General features: G+C 53.1%; 9 protein-coding genes across 9 annotated transcripts; 2 read left to right on the top strand and 7 right to left on the bottom strand.

Moving 5' to 3' along the window:
• Positions 1-1238: 1238 nt before the first annotated feature.
• NEUTE1DRAFT_110659 (uncharacterized protein) lies at positions 1239-2949 on the top strand (the record flags this gene model as incomplete). Its single annotated transcript, XM_009853424.1, has 4 exons — positions 1239-1460; positions 1518-2066; positions 2127-2834; positions 2908-2949. 4 exons carry the CDS (start codon positions 1239-1241, stop codon positions 2947-2949), a joined length of 1521 nt encoding a protein of 506 aa, XP_009851726.1.
• A 742-nt stretch (positions 2950-3691) lies between these two features.
• NEUTE1DRAFT_45946 (uncharacterized protein) lies at positions 3692-4156 on the bottom strand (the record flags this gene model as incomplete). The annotated part of the gene is made up of 1 exon (XM_009853364.1): positions 3692-4156. A coding segment is annotated over one exon (465 nt), but the record flags the coding sequence as incomplete, so codon positions are not given.
• Positions 4157-4387: 231 nt separating this feature from the next.
• Positions 4388-7064, bottom strand: NEUTE1DRAFT_64387 (uncharacterized protein; the record flags this gene model as incomplete). Its single annotated transcript, XM_009853425.1, has 3 exons — positions 4388-5204; positions 5267-6673; positions 6740-7064. The coding sequence occupies 3 exons, from the start codon at positions 6993-6995 to the stop codon at positions 4501-4503; spliced, it is 2367 nt and encodes a 788-aa protein (XP_009851727.1).
• Positions 7065-7901: 837 nt separating this feature from the next.
• NEUTE1DRAFT_83070 (uncharacterized protein) lies at positions 7902-8819 on the bottom strand (the record flags this gene model as incomplete). The annotated part of the gene is made up of 1 exon (XM_009853426.1): positions 7902-8819. One exon carries the CDS (start codon positions 8808-8810, stop codon positions 7902-7904), a length of 909 nt encoding a protein of 302 aa, XP_009851728.1.
• Positions 8820-9540: 721 nt separating this feature from the next.
• NEUTE1DRAFT_117207 (uncharacterized protein) lies at positions 9541-10730 on the bottom strand (the record flags this gene model as incomplete). Its single annotated transcript, XM_009853427.1, has 1 exon — positions 9541-10730. One exon carries the CDS (start codon positions 10721-10723, stop codon positions 9695-9697), a length of 1029 nt encoding a protein of 342 aa, XP_009851729.1.
• Positions 10731-11393: 663 nt separating this feature from the next.
• On the bottom strand, positions 11394-12716 carry NEUTE1DRAFT_83075 (uncharacterized protein; the record flags this gene model as incomplete). Its single annotated transcript, XM_009853428.1, has 1 exon — positions 11394-12716. The coding sequence occupies one exon, from the start codon at positions 12709-12711 to the stop codon at positions 11554-11556; it is 1158 nt and encodes a 385-aa protein (XP_009851730.1).
• Positions 12717-13109: 393 nt separating this feature from the next.
• NEUTE1DRAFT_45013 (uncharacterized protein) lies at positions 13110-14821 on the bottom strand (the record flags this gene model as incomplete). Its single annotated transcript, XM_009853324.1, has 3 exons — positions 13110-13928; positions 13995-14554; positions 14626-14821. The coding sequence occupies 3 exons, from the start codon at positions 14819-14821 to the stop codon at positions 13110-13112; spliced, it is 1575 nt and encodes a 524-aa protein (XP_009851626.1).
• A 358-nt stretch (positions 14822-15179) lies between these two features.
• Positions 15180-16767, bottom strand: NEUTE1DRAFT_130165 (uncharacterized protein; the record flags this gene model as incomplete). Its single annotated transcript, XM_009853429.1, has 3 exons — positions 15180-15388; positions 15457-16654; positions 16730-16767. The coding sequence occupies 3 exons, from the start codon at positions 16765-16767 to the stop codon at positions 15314-15316; spliced, it is 1311 nt and encodes a 436-aa protein (XP_009851731.1).
• A 1007-nt stretch (positions 16768-17774) lies between these two features.
• On the top strand, positions 17775-19688 carry NEUTE1DRAFT_44249 (uncharacterized protein; the record flags this gene model as incomplete). Its single annotated transcript, XM_009853280.1, has 6 exons — positions 17775-17875; positions 17951-17969; positions 18034-18364; positions 18429-18628; positions 18695-19345; positions 19428-19688. The coding sequence occupies 6 exons, from the start codon at positions 17775-17777 to the stop codon at positions 19686-19688; spliced, it is 1563 nt and encodes a 520-aa protein (XP_009851582.1).
• Positions 19689-20401: the final 713 nt, after the last annotated feature.

Consider the following 20401-nt stretch of genomic DNA (forward strand, 5'->3'; position numbering starts at 1 on the left):
AGTGCCCATCGGTTGTAAGAGCGCTTACAGTTCAAAGTTGAAGCCATCGCCATGTCTTGGTATTTCTTGGCACTCTCCAATTGTGTGTGGACACGGTCCCTGGGTGTCAGGCAAGGTCACCCCGTCGAGTGGTGAAAAGTTATCTTAACCAACCAACCGATTTCACATGCTGTGTCCATCGCTTGTCACTGTGCCTTTCTTCCAGTTGCTTATGCATGTCCTCTTTTTTCTTCAGACGGAATGGTTACATGTGGATGATTGTAGTAGTATGTGACGATCACGGGTTACAAGGCAATGAGAAACCCTGAAGTGATCTGCAAAGGTAGCGGACTTGGCGATTAAGGCGGATGATGATGGATTTGAGCGGAGTCAATGTGCACGGAAGTGAGGAAGCGCGTCGATATGATTTACTGCCGTAGTAGATGCAAGAGTACCTCTAGGTACTTGTAAAGTCCCAGGAGTACAGTACGGGGGCCGAGGTGCAGTCTTGGTGAGCGGACGGGATGTAACACCGAACTGAATATCATATGTATTGTAGCCTTTGCCTAGAGGTAGGAAAAGTGATCGGGGCAGGTTGAGGCATCAAACGCCACTCCCTCCCGGGTATATCTAGGTAGGCTGCATTGGTTTTCGTTTCTCTCTTCCTGTAAACAACTCAAGAATCAAGCCCTTTTTGTTGTCGCCTTTTCCAGCTCTCCGATAAAAGCATTTCTTTGGCAATCAGCTGCTGTACGCGGTGCAATTGCCGCTTGACGTCGGTTATATCCACCTTAGGCCGGGCTAGTCGTCCCCCACCCACCATCTTTTTCGGGATCCGTTCGGGTTTCTAGCGGAGGGCTGACACCCCGGCCCTCAGCTCAGCTCTTCTCTTCTTCCACCAGACAGACCAATCCAAACTACCTTCGATTGATGCTCCCCATTGGTTGCCGCTCTTGATTCAATGTGCCCACGGGTCCCAATAGAAATGGACAGTAAGTATAAGGCATCAATGCATTGTCCGCTCTCTTGGTTATCGTAACGGCTTTGTTGTCGACAGCACTGCCAGGACAGCTTGCAGGTTCCACTCGGTTTTACAGCCCTACCTGCGCCACGCCCCCATAAGTGGTGCAAGCTATGCGCTAGGCAGCTGCTGATACATTACCTCGCCTGACATGGTGAAGTAGCGTAGAGAATTCGCTGCCTCTGGCACAACACGAGCATCCTCGACTGCCTCATCTCAGTCGTTCCCTATAGCCACCATGTCACAACAGCTTCACAATACGGAAGATGGGGAAGACGATAAGGGTCAAGAGCAGTCTTGCCCTGCACCTCCGCAACAAATTCCCGCCGCGACCGCTATGTCCGCTACCCGTATGCCCGTCCCAGCCGCTCCAGCTACCGGTTCCGCCGATACAGAGATGCCCGCCAGCATGGATAACACTACCACTAGCTCATCCATGCGCGTCCAAAGCCAGAAGCAGGTGAGCGTACTTCTTTCCCCCCTATGGCATTTCAGGAATATGCTAACACCTATCAAGAATCTGTATCACAGCGTTCCTTTGTTACGTGGCCAGATTCGCTTGCTTCAACTATTGCCACATGAAGACGAAGCTGCCGCAATACACTGTCGGCTCTTCCGCACCACATTGGACTCAAGAGGCACTCGTTTGTACGAGGCCCTATCCTACGTCTGGGGCTCTGGGGACAAGCCTCGTTCCATCTTCGTAAATGGACGCGAATTGGCCGTCGGGGGAAATCTTTACGCGGCGCTGTTGCATCTTCGAGACCCCTCCATTGAACGAACGATATGGATAGATGCCATTTGCATCAATCAAGAAGACCCCGAGGAAAAGAGACAACAAGTTCAATCCATGGCTAAGATTTACGCTCAAGCCACTCGTGTGATTGTTTGGCTTGGAGAGGAGGCAGCCGGTAGCAGCCAAGCGCTTGAAGAAATACGCACCGCAGCCGGCAACGACCAACCGCTCGAAGACATACAAACCGCAGCCGAGCCGTCTACAGGACAATCAGACGATAAAGTGGAAATTCTTGCACTACTTCAACGACCGTGGTTTCAGCGCATCTGGGTAAGGGAACCAATGTCAAAGTATAATGACGAACGGAAAGAAACTGACAGATTGATGCAGGTGCTTCAGGAAGTTGCCGCGGCTCGCCATATACTGATCAAGTGTGGTTCTGCTGAGGTTGACGGATATGCATTCTGCTTAGGCCTAAATGCATTGAACCTCTTCGATGAACTCCGCGCAGACCTGCGGGCTCGAATCCTTTCGGTAGCCTACCTCATAAGAGGCGCAATCTTCCGGCCCAATTACGCAACCACCTGTCAGACAGACAATTTTTCTCTTGACATACGCCCTTTGGGTGAACTGATAGAGATGTACCACACCCGCGAAGCTACCGATCGTCGTGATAAAGTATATGCCCTACTCGGTATGAGCTCCGATAATCCAATCGCAGCAGGATTGTCCGCCGACTACACGATCTCGTGGAAACAACTCTTCAACAAACTCATCCAATTCTCCTTATCTCAACTGGTCTCTGTAGGCCTTTGGGATGATAAGGAGATTGCTGTCATTGAGGGCAAGGGTTGCATTATTGGCGAAGTGTCCTGGGTCGAGCAAAACGCTACTTGGAAAGACAGACAAGATGTGACCATCATCTGGAGAAGGGCCCCCATTGCATATGAGTTTCGCTGTATCCTTCCGACCACACCAAAATCCATCCGTTGGGGAGATGTTGTCTGCCTTCTTCAAGGAGCATCGAGACCCACGATTCTCAGGCCATGCAACGATCACTGGGCGGTTATAATGATTGCGGTTTCCCCAGCACACGATGTAAAGAGCAAAGCTACCTTTTTTAGCAGACATGGTAATATTAAGTGGTCACAACTTTTACAATCAGTAACAGTCTTTCCACACGATTTTCTCCTTATATGGGATTGGGATCTAGATCCAGACAGGCAGCAGGATCAAGAGAACTACGACTATCTTGCAAGCGTTCCCGTAACAGGGCATCCAGTGACAGGGCTGGAAGGTTGCCTAGATGCGGCGACTAGGATACGAACTGTCAGATTGGCATTACAAGAGGGGCGGCAGCACGAAGCTGCAGTGGAGCATGTTCGGAAAGAAATGACGGCTCTTGATAGGGTATTGAGGAACATGAACACCCTTAAAAAGGATTGTCTAGGTTCCGATGATTCAGGACAGGAAGATGCAAAGAAACTGGAAACAATGGTAAATCAACTGATGGAGGAAAAGGGTCCCTGGGAGCTTCTGAAGTTGGCGGTAAAGAATGGGCATGAGATGTTCGTGAATTTGCTTCTGGACACCGACAAGGTCAACTTGGATTCGGAGGAGCTAAATGAGGCGCTATGCCAGGCTGCGGAAAATGGCCATAAAGCGATCGTTGAGATGCTTCTTGGTACTGGCCAAGTTGATGCAAACTACTATCAAGGCTTTTGGAAACAGACAGCGCTACATTTGGCGGCGGAGAAGGGGCATGAGGCGGTTGTTAAGCTGCTTCTTGATTCTGGCAAGATTGATGTAAACCTCAAGACTGATGAGGGAGCGACAGCCCTGCATCATGCAGCACAGTTTGGAAAAGAGGCGGTTGTCAAGCTGCTTCTTGATTCTGGCAAGGTTAATCCAAATCATCAAGATAAACGTGGACGGACGGTGCTGCATTCGGCATTTCAGCATGAGGCAATTGTTAAGCTGCTTCTCGATACCGGCAAAGTTGATGTAAATCTCAAGAATGATTGGGGAGGGACACTACTACATTTGGCAGCATTAACTGGGGAAAGGACGTCTCTTAAGCTGCTTCTCGATACCGGCAAGGTTGACGCAAATGAACAGGACAATTCTGGACAGACAGCGCTGCATTTAGCGGCAAAGGATGGGCATGAGGCGGTTGTTAAACTGCTTCTTGATTCTGGCAAGGTTGACGCAAATGAACAGGACAATTCTGGACAGACAGCGCTGCATTTAGCGGCAAAGGATGGGCATGAGGCGGTTGTTAAACTGCTTCTTGATTCTGGCAAGGTTGACACAAATAAACAGGACAAAGATGGACGAACAGCGCTGCATTTGGCGGCATATTGGAGACAAGAGGCCGCTGTTAAACTGCTTCTCGATACTGGCAAGGTTGACGTATATATTCAGGACGAAGACGGAGACACAGCGCTAGATCGTACGGCATCTAGAGCAATAAGTCGATTGTTGAGCTACTCAGCCTTGCATACAAAGAGGCAGGCTTGAAGGATAAGTCCACCTCAAGTTAGGTAGCTTCTAACAATCTTTCCACTTGCAAGAATAGATCTTGGTTTACTCTCTGATGCTTCCTTGGGTCGTCCGTCGCACATCTGAACAGCACCGGTAGAGAAACCGTGATAGCTACTTATATTATACGAAATCTACAAGCACCACAAGACAAGATCAACCAGGTCCCCCTCCCACCCATTTACACAAAAGACACTAGCCAAAATTTCCCCAACCACCTCTTCTAACTAGAGTTATACTTGCAATAATCCAGATTATTCGGGTGATTCCCCGCCCACTCCGGGAACGGCACCGCCTTGCCCGACCCACCAAAGACGGCAAACGTCGCAATGAAAATCATGACCTGGGTCCCACCATCCAACGCCGCTGACACCAAATAATTCCACTTGACGAACCACTGCGGCCTATACCTGCGAAGGTAAAACTGGCCAAAGGCACCCAAGATATAATAACTTGTAATAGAGGCATTAAGACCGACAAACAATTCGCCCAGGTACCACAAGATAATGGACGTGTTGAGGTAAGACCAAATACGCTGGCGCGGGAAGACGAAGCGGTGCATGATATAAAAGGGGAGAGGGGCAAGGAAGCCGACGAGGTAGGCGGCCGTGACCCATTGGTAGCGGGCGCCGATGGAGAACATTTTGGGGGCAATGGCCCAGGCGATGGCGAGCGTGTTGAATTGTTGCACTTGGGCGCCGGACCAGACGTTACTGCCTTCTGCGGACTTGAGGAGGGGCGCTTGGTTCTTGACGATGCTGATCATCATTACGTAGTTGAGAAGGGCGCCGATGACGCACCCGATCATTTGCGTGGTGAAGGTGGCGCGGGGGGAGAGCTTGTTCTGCTGGGCGAGTTTGAGGTCGCGGAGGAGGAGGATACCTTGTGAAAGACCGTTGTAGGTGTAGGTTGTGAAGTACATGTTTGCTAGGGAAAGGGGAGAGGTTAGTAAGTACTTAGATTGATTTGGGAGGGGGTGGAGGTCTTACCCAATGGCTTGCCGGGAAACATGTAGCCCGCGAGCATCTGCATGACTGGCTGCATGTTGACGGTGAAGCCCGTGATGGCGGACTGGGCACCGAAAAAGATGATGAGCACGATCAGGAGGAGGGTGCCGATGATGAATCCCCACCACGGCAAAGTCGACTTCATGACGTAGAGGCAGACGATACCGACGATAATGCTGATAACAAAGACGACGAAGTACCAGCTGCTGGGCACCTCGTCGTAGTCGACCATTAGACGGTAATGGGGGTCGATGGTCGGGTCCTGGCGGATTGCCTCCTTCTCGGCTTCAGTCCGGGCCCCGGTGGACTTCCAGAAGAAGTACGTGGACGGCTTGAGCAGCGACTTGAGCTTGTCGAGAGTGATCCAGCTCCAGGCCTTGCTGACGTCGTCGTAGTTCCAGAGAAGCATATGGACCAGGGTGGCGGTGAGACTGGCGTTGGTGGTAATGAGATAGTTGACGTACGTGGCAGTCAGGTACGGGACACCAACCTTATCGACGGCGTCAGTGTCGATGGTGAAGTCTGAGTTCATGATGAGGGTCTCGTTATAGACCACGTAGTTGGTCGAGTTGGAGCTGCCGTCGTACAGAAGCTGGGACATGAAGGGGAAGTCCATGCCTCGCCAGATGTTGCTGTAGTAGAGACCCATGGACAGGATGATGCCGCCGAGGTAGCCGATGAAGCTGTTGGTGAGGGTCTGCAGGGGCATCCACAGCGGGGAGCCGAAGCCGGCGATGTAGTTCCAATCGAAACAGATGTTGAGGAAGCCCATCCCCTCGTTACCCTGCGAGCCGCCAAAGAGGTTGGTGAAGACGGCATTGTTCTGGTCGGCCAGGCAGAAGATGGACACGGCGGACAGGATGGGGAAGATGTACTCGGGGAACCACTCCCAGCAGAAGATGGCGACGAAGATGATCCAAAAGACCTTGAAGCGCTTGGCCGTCTCGGCCTTGGGCTTGTGCAGGGTCTCCATGACGGTGGTGATGGGCAGGTTGGCAGGGTACAACATCTTGGTTGGGTACAGCAAGACGGAGCGCATCATGCCAGCGGCACCGTAACCGATGAGCTGAGAAGAGAGGGTGATGAAGACACCGGCGGCGGTGCTGGGGTAGCCGCCGTACCACAGCTCCTGTACCGAGAGGGCTTCCGTGGAAAGGGCCGACACCGAAGCCGCCGAGGCCATGAGGACGGCGGCCGTGTGTTCCTTGCGGTTCCAGGGAAACGGGTTGAGGAAGCGGCCGATGGCCCCTTTCCTCGGGATAAGCTGAGACAGGGCTGTACCCAAAGCCTGGGCGAGGACGGTCAAGAACATAACAGATACGTAGACGACCTGGGGCTTGAAGTACATGATTTCCTGCAAGACACCGCCAAAGACAGAAAGGCCCACACCTGTATCATTTCATTAGCATCGTTAAGCCCGAGAAGCACTGAGATGATTGATGGTTAGGTACTCACCGACAAAGAACATGCGAAATGTCCATGGGCTCAAGGACGGGTCATCGTCGACGGCAATGACGTGGGTGACGATATCCTCGGCCGTCTCCAGCGGACCGGTCTCTCCCTCCAGAGACTCGGGATCGACGCTGGCTGGACCGTCGGGGTGCTTCTCGTCGATACCATTGAAGTCAGCGGCGACCTTTTCAGGTGGCCATGATAATGTCTTGTCGTCGATTTCGCTGTTGTTGTGAGCCATGTTGTTGCCGTCTTCCATGGCACTCAACCAACAGCTTGTTAGGTACTTGATGGAAGGGAGGGAGGGAAAGAGGAAGGGAAAGTACAGAGGGCTCAGGTAGGTATGCCAAGCAGCAGCCAAGATGCTAATGACGGGCCGGCCCTCATATACCCACTGCATCAAGAGAAGTCGCGACCAGTGAGCTGCGTCCTGCATTTCCGTATTAGGCAGGTGGCATGGTTGCACCACCCAGCTACTGGCCCTATCGCGGGAATACCTTGTCTGCGGGGAGACCTGCCAAGAAAGGCAGTCAGGTACCTCTTAGTGCACTGATAAAGGATGCCGTTGGGCCGTTGGTGTGCCTGTGGTGCCCCGATAGCGGACAACATTTGCCGTGTGTATCACTCCACGCGCTGTCTCGACAACATGATAGATACGGTACGTAATCCAATGATATGGGCTATAGGTATCTTTATCTCTTCGTATTCAACTGAAATTGGGTCATGTTTGGGGACACGGCAACCGTCCTGCGAGAGGGGGGGAAGGGGGGTCTTACGAACTCTTTGCAAACTGTCTTTGGATAATTAGAAGTTTGGTAATTTATACTCAGGTCCCTCGCGGGGTTCAACTGTTTGAATACCCCAACGTTTACTTTCAGATATGTTTAGCAATTATTTGACCGTTACTTGATAGAGTTCTGATGAGTAGTTCAAATTCTTAAAATGTTTGGAAATCCCGACGCTACGTTGGGTGGGATCGTTAATTGATAGTGAATTGGCCGTCGTAACCGGTTCAATATCGGGGGTTCCCGAGGTGTCCAAGTACAGATCAAGAGACCCTCCCCCCCTTCCCAGTACGGAATGCACCAACCCCAACCATCAGAGGCAAACCCCCCCATTGCTTCCCGACGTCTTCCTCAATCTACCTACTGACTGAACACTCTCCTCAAAACATCGCAAGCTGAGGCTGCGTATAGAATGCCCACACCGCCGCCGGCATCCACGTCCTAAGCCCGTCATCTGACGACGGGACCGGAGCATCAGCCGGCGCCGGCCCGTGCCCACCGTCATGCGCCGCCCACACCACCGGATATCCCGCCTTACACCCCGTCGCCGCTGTCGTTATGTGCGTCCTGCTACCTGCCCGCGGCTCTGGCGCCCCCGACATGGACGCACAGCCGTTGTTCCTGACAAACCGGTCCCGCATGCTGCGCCCGCCTGCCACATTGAGCGTTCCGTCGCTGATGCCGTGGATGCCAAAGTAGGCAACCGGGTCGTTGCCTCCGCTGCAGCCTGATAACTGGCCTCCTGCGATAACGACTACAGCCCGGAAGTCCTTTGCCCGTGCGCAGGCAATGGCGTATGTCATGGCGCCGCCGTACGAGAAGCCCATGGAGAAGCGCTGGGCCTGATCGATGCAGAGTCCCGAGTCGATATACTTGTTGATGACGTCGATGAACTGGATATCCTCGCCGCCCGCATTGGCCCACCCGTTGTTCAGACCCTGCGGTGCGACAAGAATGGCGCTCTCGTTGGCCATCTTTTGCATGCCGTAGTAGGCCCACGGCTCTCCGGTAGTGCCGCCACCGGCCACCTGGTCCATCGTGCCGCCGACCCAGTGCAGGCCGAAAATCACCTTATATCCCTTGTCCTTCTGGTAATTCTGGGGCACCCGTATGGTAAACTGGCGTTGTTTACCGTTGACGGTGAGGGACTTGACACCTGAAGTGATAGTTGGCGCCGATCCGCAACCCGGACTACGACCGCTGGCTCTAGCATGCGGGCCCGGGATCGTGGTGCTGAGGGCTTCAGTCAGGCAAGCAAGCCCGAGGAGAAGAGAGCCGACGAGATACATGTTTGCAACTGTGAGCGTTATCACAAGTGCCAAATCACGGGAATACTTCAACACTCATCGACCCGGGTGCTGTTGGCTTATAAGTCTTGTCTTCATATCCTTTGATCTGCAGTCGGCCAAGCTTTTCCCCTCGACGGACCATTGTCATCCGAGTGTACCATACATTTTCCGATCAGAAAGGGAACCACGGCGACTATACTCCGACGATTTTATTGTTTCGCCAAGCGATTCGACCCAATCAACGATGTAGGTGATGAAACCGAGCACTGCTGCCCTCGCTGCCGCTTCAATCGATCATCACAGAGAACTACCAGCGTCACCGGTACCGCCACTAGAATTTGGACTCGGTCAAACAAGACATGGGAAAGAGGCCCGCCACCGACGACACTGGTCCAGGTATTGGTGGTCTGGCAGAGGCCAGTCGCCAGGCGCCGCTGGTTTCCTGCTAGCCTTCCTACACGACTTACGATGGGCGTAAATTTTGGGACGCGTCCCATTATGAAATGGAGGAGTTATATCTCACTTGCAAGCCATGCAAATCCAATCAACTATCACCGCCGTTGAGTTCTTTCCAGTTGTCCATGACACCCGCAATATACCAATCCTTGTGTTATCATGCACTTCGAACCTTGGTCGCTATCACAGATTTCTCATCCAACATGGACATAGCGGAACACATCCGAATACAGCTAACAGACGATGATGACAGACGCGAACATGGAGACAGATGAAGGGAGCACATTTTGCATCTACCCGCTCGCTACCTCTACCTTACATAACGAGAGCTACCCAAGTTGTCATTCGCAGAGTTCCGCCCAAGCCCCAGCAACTGTTCGAGCCACATTTCCCCGACCAGACGATGGTTGCACCACGGTGCACTCTGATCACGACGAGGTGGCGTATCCGGCAGCCACGACATCGGCCTGAACCTTGTCTTCGACCGCATCGGATGGATAGCCAGTTGTCATAACCCCCTCATAAAAAGTGCCCTGCGCCCCATGACTGTTGTCGCCACCAATTCCGAGGATAATAGCGCCCTCCTTCTTCATAGGGTAATAGCCGGACGGACGCGGGCCGCTATAGTACGTCGACAGCGATCCCGAAGCCGCATTACCACCGCGGATCGCCCACAAATTTGACGAGTCCCCCTTGACAACCGCCGTAACAAAGCGGTAGTTAATCGCCGGGTCGCCACCGTTATACTTTGCGTTCTGCCCAGAAAACAAGCCATTCTCCAAATCACCCATAATCCACGGTCCGCTTCCCTGTCCCGTTCCCCAGACGTTGCAGTTGCCAAAGTAAATGGCCTCCATGTGGCCCGCACCCGTGTCAACACTGTTGGTCTCGGCGTTGCCATAGTCGAAGCAGCACCCGCCATTGTAGTGCGTCCCGTCCAAGACGGCGTACATGCCCTCAGCCGCATTACCCGTGGCGGTGCCCTTAGCATCGTTATTGCGATATCCGGTACCGGGCGCGACCTTGACGCCGTACACCTTATGGCCATTCAAGTAGACCGGCGCAGCAGTCGCATCAGCGAGGTTGTCGTATCCCCCTGGAGCCGGACCGCTACCGGCGCTTCCGGGCGGTGCTCGGGTGAGGTGGTTGCCGCGGCTGGACTGGTCGTAGATGATGGAGATGACGCATGTCGTCCCGGCACAGAAGGAGTCCTGCGTGGAAGCATTGGCGACGCCGCCCGCGGAGAGAGGTGCGATGTCGGTGGTGGTACCGTCAGTACGCTGTACTTGGTAGAGCGGACCGCTGTAGGCACTATACAGGGCTCGAGTGGTGCTGTGTGCGGCTACACAAGGGTATCCGGCCGCGTCGTAAAGGTCGCAAGGCCCGGCTGTGGCCGTAGTAACGAGGCCCAGAGCGAGTAGTGCGCATGTGCTTTGTCTGAGGGTGGACGGCGACATGTTTCTGGTTGATTAGGTACTTGTGCAACAGTATGAACAGGATTGAGCTTGCCTGGTTATCTGTGATACACCATGACCGAAGCAGAACACAACTCTATTTAAACACCCATGATATACAAGTATCTCTTCCCCTTCGTCTGCTATTAAGATGACGTAGTGAAAGCTAGCAAATCCCTCCGCCGCCCCTTGAGCTAGAAGCGCCAAGCTACGAATGGTGGAATAAGTTGTCTTTTCGACTGGTCAAGGTAGTAGTCGGTACCTAATAGTCAGGTGTAGGTAATGTTATGATGGGACGTGATGTGGGGAGCATCGAACGTCCACGTGCAAGTCCTTATAGCCGTGCCAGTAATAACACAATTCACTCTGCATTGCTACCTATCCCAGCTGTTGATCTTGCTTTTGATCTCCAACCCCATCTCCCTATGGCGCGGTTATTGCTTCATTATGTAACAGGTTCACCTCCGCTTGCAGTTTTCCTCCTCTGGTGCTGGAAATAAGACATGAAAGCAAAGTCTTGTACGAAACCAACTGAATCCCACTGTTCCTGTTGGTGGTCTACTTCCACCAATCGGCTCGTCACCCTCCGCGCATCGCATCGCTTCCTCAACACGACGCAACATTCATGTTATATCCGCGAACCCCTCTTCCACCTAACCAACCTAAATCCAGGAATGGCCAACATCTAACGCTCCATCTGGCATCTATACCATCATCAACTCACATAATAATACACAGCTAGCTATCGCAACTCTCACTCCCACTTCCTCTCATCACCCATCACCACCCCCAAATCCTCCCCTCCTCCCCTCCTCCCTTCCTCCCCTCTTACCTTACAGCACCACACAAGAACCCTCCTTATCCTCCCCTTTGTGCTCCCCAAGAATCAACTCCAAAACCCCATGATCCCCAAACGCAGCCACCGCCCTCTTACACAACTCCCCAACCCGTTCCTTACTCTGCAAGTCAAAAGGACAAACCAACCAAATCGCACCCGTCATGAACGACCTCCTATACTCATTCATGACCTGTTTGTCTCGTCTATCAAACTCGGGCCCACCCAGTTGATGCAGCGTCTCAAGATACCGATCCAGTATCTCCCACTCGTATTTCCGTCTGTCTTGCACAGTCATCATCGCCGTGACGAAGTAGACTACGTCGTGGAAACATGAACCGAAATGGAGGGCTGACCAATCTAGAAAACCGATCTTTCCTTCTGGAGAGGGAGAGGGAGAGGGGGACATAGAAGGGGAAAAGAAGATATTGCCTATGTGTGTGTCCCCGTGTAAGAGAGTTCGGAATTTGGGGTTGCGAGTGGAGAAGTAGAGGTCTAAAGCCAAGTTGAAACGTTCCCCGTCTTGAAGATAGGTAGGGAGTTTAGGCCGGTCGGGATCCCGGACCGTTTCGTTGAAAGTGGAAGGTGAGCAGAGGAATTTCAGTGCGGTGTCGTAGGTATTGCTTATCCACGGGTGGGTTGCTTCGCTTTGGCCCCAATATCGCGCGTGCAGGGCAGCGAGTTGGTCGATACCCTCTAGGACGGTACTGAGCGGGTAGGATGCAAGTTCGGGAGGGAAGGTGCAGCCTGAGGTGTAAAGGTCATCTATGATGGAGATGCCTTGTGAATTGTTGGTGCCTGCCCACCAGGTCTGAGGGAAGTTGATGGGTGTGTTTTTGTCTGCGAGGAGTAGGTCTGGGGCGAGGTGGGAGAAGAAGTCGGCTTCGCGCTGGGCGAGGGGGAGGGTCCATGGTTGGGAGGCGAGCATGGTAGGGTCGAAGACGCCTTTGATGCAGATGTGCGTGGGTCGCGAAGGGTGGTTGTCGTCCTCGTCTTCGTAGGTGATGGTGTAGAAGAGCTTGCTGCCTGTTCCCCAGATGGAGCGGGTGTGCTTGAGTGACTTGATTTTGTGCCCGAGCTTGGAACTGAGCCATTCGGGGGTGATTTCGGAAGGGACAGTGGGGAGTTTCTGGGCTGATGATATTGGTTGAGACATGGTTGCTGATGTAGTGTTCCAATGCCTGATGTGATGATTGAGAAACTTGCAAGGTGGAGTGAGTTGTTGAAGGGGATTGTGGCAGAATTTATGAATGACTGGGAGATAGGATATAACGCGGAGTCTGGTCAGTTGTCAGTGTCATGCAGTAAGCACTAGGATCATGAGTCCGTGATAGGTACCTCATGGATGACGGTGCAGGAGTGATGGCTGCTAACTTCCGAGCTGTATCGGGACTACCGGCAGTTCGGCACCCATGGTCAAGCATCGAGATAGCTTTGCTCAGATAGTCTCCAGAAAAGTCTCTCTTACCTCCATGGTAGCAGCATGACGAAGCCACCCAAATTTCCGTCCACAACACAGAGTGTTGATAATGCCGGGGACCACGTTTCTGGGCATTAGGAAACAACAACCTCATCACCCATCCATGTAATGTATAACAACCTTCCCAAATCACTGACCCCTCCGCCATCTACTGTCGCTCGTCTCCACGTAGCAGACAACGTCTCCATATTCACCCGCGTATTCCACCCCGTATGATGCTGGATATCCTCCAGCGCCCTTAAACAAGCTTGCCGCTCCTTTACTTCCACAAGACACTGCCCCGCCACCGTCAGCAGTTGAACAGCATTAGCCCACGCAATCGTACATCGGTTCGCAATCGAGTTAGCCACAATCATCCGGGCATATTCCAAAGCCTTGTTCGCTACCTCGGGCGAAGAAAGGAGCGTCAGCCTAGCTGCTCGCGGAGTCGGCTGGGAAAGGGTATGGACCAGATAAGCAGTATGCAACATCTGCCAGGCGGCCGACACGGGACCGTTGACGTAGCGAACGGTTTCGAAGGGGCTATAGTCGTCGTTGTCATTTGCTGCTGGGATGACGCTCAACGCCTGGCACATGGCTGGTGCTTGGGCTTGATGTCGCAGGAGTTGGTCGCCGAGACTGGTCCACTCAGCTGTGAGTTTGTCGAGCACAGTGTCCGTGTCGTCTTGGTGATGATGGTGATGGAGGTGGTGGTGGTTGCGTGTGCGAGCCCAAAACCTGTGGGTGGATCCGAGAAGATGGACGACTTTGCTTTGCCAGGCGTCGAGGGTCCATTCCCCGGTAGGAGGACTAGGAAAGTAGCCCAACGGTAGTAACTGGCCTAGATTTACTGCTGCCGACATGCCGGATGCGAGGGAAGCGAGGATGATCATGCGGTAGTAAATCCAGAAGCTCTTTCATGGGGGAAACAGTCAGCATGAAGTTGGCCGTCGTTAGAAAGATAGGTATGAGACACGTACCGCCTGTGCCAGTCCTCCGCTTCGGCCGTTCCAGTGGTGCATCATGACAAGCTCCCCCGTCCCCTTTAGGTGCAAGTTCCAGTCACTTGCTTTACTTTCCACCATTTCGCAGTGAGCAATGAGCAAACAGCTGGCGAAAGTGGCTGCCTCGTGCCCACTATCGTTTAAGCGCTCATATAACGTCTTGAGAGCTTCGTTGTAGTACACCAGGGCATCGTGATGACCGCGGTCGGTGACGAGCGAGTACTGTCTGGCGGCACATGCGAGGCAAGAGAGAAGCACGAGGCGGTTACTGAGAGCCATGCGTGGAAGGGCGAGAGAAAAGTATCGAGATGTGCTGTCAAACATGTCAAATCTAGGCCCGATGATGTCGGTGTACCTTGCCATATAGAAAGCGTCCTTTTCGTTGGTGATGGGAGCGGCCACTTCCGTGCGTGAAGCTGGTGAGAAGACGTGGCCCTTGTTGTTTGTCTTGGAGACGCCCAGATTGTTATGAGTGGCATCGCAAGGCAGGACATGGTAGAGCTGGGACACTTGGAGTGTTTCATCGACGAAGCCCACTATTTCCAGTCAAGAGTCAGAGCTGACTATTTCATATCTAAAAGTATAGCCTTACCGATTTGTACGGGACTGGGCCTCTGTTCCCATGCCGGGCCTGTATCGGGTTTCCATTCCAAGGCTGTAAAGAGGATATCGTCACCGTGGGAGCACCGGATGTTGCGTCGTCGACAAATGCCACATGGCTGCTGCTGGTCGCATCTAACGTGGCGGTCGCGACATTGTTTGCAAGCTGTTGGCGTGTCAACACAACGTCTACATGTGGGCATGGGCATGAACCAAAATATGGCGTACCGAGCTTGCTTCTTGAGCTGGGTCCTCGGACCTGCTTGGAGAAGGCCAGATGGGTGGTGTTCACATATTGCATGGCTACCTTGCGGTGAGAAGAGATGGTGTCTTGAGAACTAAGTCGACGGTTCGACATGCCGTCAAGTAATTGGATCATTCGTTGTATGTCTGGATGGCGAATTGAGGCGTTCACGCGGGGATAATGCCGAGCCATGTCGTCTTTGTTTCTCCTCCGCTTCTCCGCCCACGCTAACGTTATTTACCCGGACCAATTCCAGGTTCTAGCCCGGTTGGTCGGGAGGCCTTGGCACTGCAAGGGACGCCTGTGTGCACTTCCATGTTCCAATAGCTTTTATTCTTTTTTGCACCTTATCTATCAAAAACCATGATATAAGTCGCGACCAGTGAGCGCCGTACTCCTTGCAATGAATGGTATCTTCTCATTGTCCCTTGTCCCACCTCCCTCTCGCTGTTCAGTTGCAGAGGCTAGGCAAAAGGTTCATCTTGGTGGTACATCGAATGTCCTCCTCTGGAAAGTCACCCCAGAACTGGCAAGCAAGGGGTTAGCTATGATTTTCAGTTGCGAAGAAAAAAAAAGAAAAAAGAAAAAGCTTACCTGAGCAACGGCTTGTCTAATACGGTGCATATTCTTCCCCGGTTGAATCTGGCCGACGACACCAGGGTTGTCTGACTCGGTGTTGGTGGGCACAATCATTGGCCTGCCAACGAAACACTCGTGCGTGAGAAGCGCGAATCCCAGAGCCTCCTTGGCGCCAACGGGGATACCGGTCTCGTCGATATATGTGATGCGCGTGTTGGGCAGGCGCTGCTTGAGATAGTTGACAATGTTGGGGTTATAGGAGCCACCGCCACCCATGTAGATCTCGTCAACACCGCCTTCGGGGCCCCATCGCTCGTAAGCGTCGGCAAGAGACTGAGCCGTGATGCGGGTGATGGTTGCTACGCAGTCCTCGGGAGTGGCGCCGTTGGCCAACATCCTGTCGCAAATGTCCTCCGCCATACGGTCACCAAACGTCTCTCGACCAGTGGTCTTGGGAATGTCGTGGACAAAGTAAGGTCCCGCAAGGATCTCGTCCACAATCGCTTGGTCGACCCTACCCTTGGCACCCATGGCCCCGTCCTTGTCGTACTCCTGCTGGCCGTCGGTAAAGTAACGGACAGCGGCATCGATAAAGACGTTTCCTGGGCCCGTGTCAAAGTCATAGCAGCCCTGCACATTGCCCTTGGGCAGGATGGAGAAGTTGGCAATGCCGCCAATGTTCTGGACGGCCCGGTTGAGGGTAGGGTGGTTCAACAGCAGCGAGTCGAGAGCGGCAAAGAGAGGACAGCCCTGGCGGCCGAGGGCCATGTCGGAGACGCGGAAGTTGCCCAAGGAAGTGACGCCGGTGTTTGCGGCAATGATGGCAATCTCGGCCATGTCCAGGTGGGCACGCATCTGGTCACCCTCAAAGAGCTCGGGCAGAGGCAGATGCCAGATGGTCTGGCCCTGGCCACCGATCAGGTCGACATCCTTTGCCAGGTCGAAGCCTTGGTCCCGGGCAAACGAGTTGACGGCGTCGGCAATGACCTCGCCGAGCTGGATGTTGACAATGGCCATTTCCTCGGGGGTGGTCTTGTTTTCCTTGATGAGCTTCATGACGCGCCTCTTGACCTTTTGCGGCATTGGGTACTCCCCGTAGTGGAGAAGCTGCATGTTGAGGGGGGAGGTGGGCGAGTCCTGGGTGAAGTGGACGTGGACGAGGTCGACTCCGTCCATGGAGGTTCCGGCATTGTGGCCGATGACCTTGAGAGAGCTGAAGGGTACGATGATGTTAGCAACGGTTTTCAGACGTCGTGTATAGGAGAGACAGATGGTTGGTTTCTCTTACAGAGGAGCACCCCACGAGAGGTTTGTTGCAGAAGGCATTGTGTCGATTCGTTAGAGCGGCGGCTTTGGAGGAGGACTAGAGACACCTGCTGGACATGGAGAGGGAGGAAGAGACAACTCATCAATAAATAACCTCGAGGCAATGTGTGTCCAGCCCCCATTCCCAAGGTTGGCCCCGGAGATGATTGCCTTCCCGACACATCTCGATCTAGACTGCTCCAACTTGATGGTTCATGATAACTCGTAGTCGACTGCCGTTCTTGGCCGTGGAATGCTCGTAGTTGACTGCTGTTTCGGGGCGCACAATGTGGGGGAGGCTGGTTTCCCCATTGCCGAGTCTCCGCCATGCCCAGATACCCCAGGACTACCCCGCATAGGTATCACCCCGCAAAATACCCCATTTCTCCATTCATCGATCTTCAGGGCTGCCGCGCCACTTGTGCCACTGTAAATAACCCCCGCTTTGGGTCATAATCCCCGCAGCCACCATCGACATTACCGTCAAAACGGGGTTTTTGCAAATGGAGGTGCTTGTGCACAGACCATTCATACTCATCTTGTCCACTGGATAACTGCCAATGGACCAAGACAGTGGACCACCTGGAGAGTTGTTCCCCCGATACAAGGGTATAAGTGCTCTCTTTCATCACCACTTTGGACGTCGCGCCAATCCTCTTCCGTCCCGGGGATGACTGCCTTCTCGGGGATGACTTCCCTCTCGGAGATGGCTACCCTCTCGGCTACGGTACCTACACTGGATGTTTGCTCTCCAAAGCCTGGACGGAACTTGTCTCAGTACTAGCCTCTGCCTTTTCTGGTCTGGCACTTCAATCAATGACTTCCCAATGATGCGTGCCAAGGGCATTCCCCGGATCCCCAGAACGTCGGTTTCGGTACGCGGTGAAAGGGAAGCATTCATCGATGTCTATAAAAGCATTCACATTCTCACCGTGAATTGACCCACGTTTCCAATCATGTTCTACCCAATCCAGTCCTCTCTCTGGCTCCATTGACTAGGCCTATTATGCCCCTGGAGAAATCCCACCATGTTCAAGTTGAGTCCGTACACGACAACCATGGGGTTGAGCGGGCTTCCGCTCAACTTTGCGGTCGCCGGCATTGCTGCCATGGCCTTCTGGCTGTTTGGGTAAGCCTTGTTCCACTTCCAGCCGGCTTGACTCGCTCATGGCTACCTGTAACTAACCACGCTCACGGTGTCTAGGTACGATATGTCAGTAATGGTGAGTACCATCTCCAGCTTCCCCTATCAGCTTCATAAACCAGCGGCAGCTAACAACCTATTAGGGAGGTGTCATTACCGAGAGCCCATTCACCTCGGTCTTTCCCTCAATGGAAAACCCAAACATCCAGGGCATTGTCATTGCTGCTTTTGAACTCGGGGCCCTGGTCGGAGCCCTGGCATGTCTCGACATTGGTGACCGCCTGGGGAGACGGTCAACTGTCTGGTTCGGCATGCTGTTCATGTTGGTCGGCGGTATCCTTCAATGCGCTGCCTGGCACGTCGGTCAGCTAGCCACTGGGCGTGTCATTAGCGGTATCGGTCTCGGTTTACAGGTTGCTACCGTGCCGTCGTGGCAAGCAGAGTGCGCGAAGCCGCATAGCAGAGGACGATGGGGTGAGTCAATCCATGAGAAACGGACCTTCGGATGGAACTTGGTAGCTGACATAGAATAACAAAGTGATGATCGAGGGCGGCCTCCAAACTTTCGGGGTTGCTTGTGGACAGTTAATAGGATACGGCTTCTTCTTTGTCAAGGGACAGGCGCAATGGCGTGTGCCAGTCGGCATCCAGCTCATCCCGGCCTTTATCGTATTCATCTTTATCAACTTCCTCCCCGAGTCTCCCAGATGGCTCATCAAGCACGGAATGATTGACGAGGTGAGTGGCCTTCATGTAACATTCCACCTACATACCATACAAAATCCATGCTAAGCAATAGTCCAGGCCACTCACAACCTCGCCAAACTCCGCGGTCTCGCTCCCGACGACCCACTCCTCCTCGCCGAGCGCGACGCCATCATCGCCTCCTACGAAGCCCAATCCCAAATGGCCGTCTTCTCCTACAAGGAGCTCTTCGACAACGGCCCCACCAAGACTCTCTACCGCGTCGCCATCGGCACCTTCTTCCAAGCCGCCCAGCAACTCTCCGGCATCAACATGGTCTCCACCTACGCCAACAAGATCCTCCAAGAGTCCTTCAATCTGTCGCCAAGCATGTCACACCTCATCGCCGCCATGGGCGGTCTCGAATACGCCTTGTGCTCGCTTCTCTCAGTGTTGCTTATCGAGGGTCTCGGTCGCCGTCGGTCCTTCATCATCACCGCGGCCGGCATGGCCGTCTGCTTCGCCATCATTGCCGGGCTGACTAGTACTGCTGATAGGACGTGTCAGCTTGTGGCTGCGGGATTCCTCTTTCTCTTTAATACCTTCTTTGGTTTAGCCTGGGTTGGCGGGCCGTTCCTCTACAGTGCTGAGATTGCACCTTTGCGATGCCGCTCGCAGGCCAATGCTATCGCTAGCGCCGGTAACTGGTTGTTTTGCTTTATCGTCGTCATGATCATCCCACCTGCTTTGGCGAACATTGGGTGGAAGACTGTAAGTCCTGTCCTGTCCACTTGTCTGACCTGCCACGTCGCATGTACTAGTCCCAACCACTAACTCACGATGTCTATTGCAGTACATCATCTTCGCCGTCTTCAACTTCCTCTTCGTCCCCATCATCTACTTCTTCTGCGTCGAGACCAAGAAACGTTCGCTTGAGGAGCTCGACGTCATTTTCGCGGCGGGCGGAAACCCCGTCAAGCAGGAGAAGAGCATGCCGCACAACATGACCATTGAGGAGTCCAGGCGCGTTCTCGGTCTGGGTGATCGTACTGCCGATGTGGTAGTGGACGTCTTTGAGCACGATAGCAGCAAGTCGGAGAAGGAGGCTGTCTAGAGCGAAAGCCGAATGAGCATAACTTGGACAAAACGAGCAAATGACTGGATAGGGAGTTATGATTTGTATCCAATTCTGCTCCAATAATATACTGTACCATGCATCTTATATTGCCGCAAAGTGTCAGGTAGGTAAGCACATCAGGGGTCTTTCTTGTCTTTTCCTTAATGTTAAATCTATAATTTTTTTTTTTTTTTTTTTTTTCATTTCCCCTAATCTTTTGCCCCAATACACTCTTTTGCCACATGTACTCATAAAATATCTCGGCGCTTTACGCTATTTCTCAGTGCACCAAGCTGAGCAACCGAGTGTTAAAGGCTCGTTGGTAATACCTCAAGGCTGGTAGCCTGCGAGATGTCAATAGGCAAGCACAGAGTATGGGGGCCTCATATGTAGATCGAACTCCTGCCGAAGCTAATGTTCCACGACAGAAAACCTCAAATAAACTTGAACATTTATAGTCCCAAACTAACCTGCATGGAGACGAGAAAGTTTAAATGAGATGATAGACCATAGTAATATGTTGCAGATTCCATTGCTGTCTGCTGTGGGATGGGAGTACCATCGTCGTTGGTTGAACATGAAGACTGAGATATTTCCACAAGATCTGTTAGCGAGCAGCGCCTATGATCACCTTGTACGAGGAGCAGCACTAACACTTACATACGATGTGGAATCCCACCATGAAAAGTGGGGGGGGGGGGGGGGGGGGG

Source organism: Neurospora tetrasperma (genome assembly GCF_000213175.1).
Source record: "Neurospora tetrasperma FGSC 2508 unplaced genomic scaffold NEUTE1scaffold_4, whole genome shotgun sequence".
NCBI classification, from domain to species: Eukaryota; Fungi; Ascomycota; class Sordariomycetes; order Sordariales; family Sordariaceae; genus Neurospora; species Neurospora tetrasperma.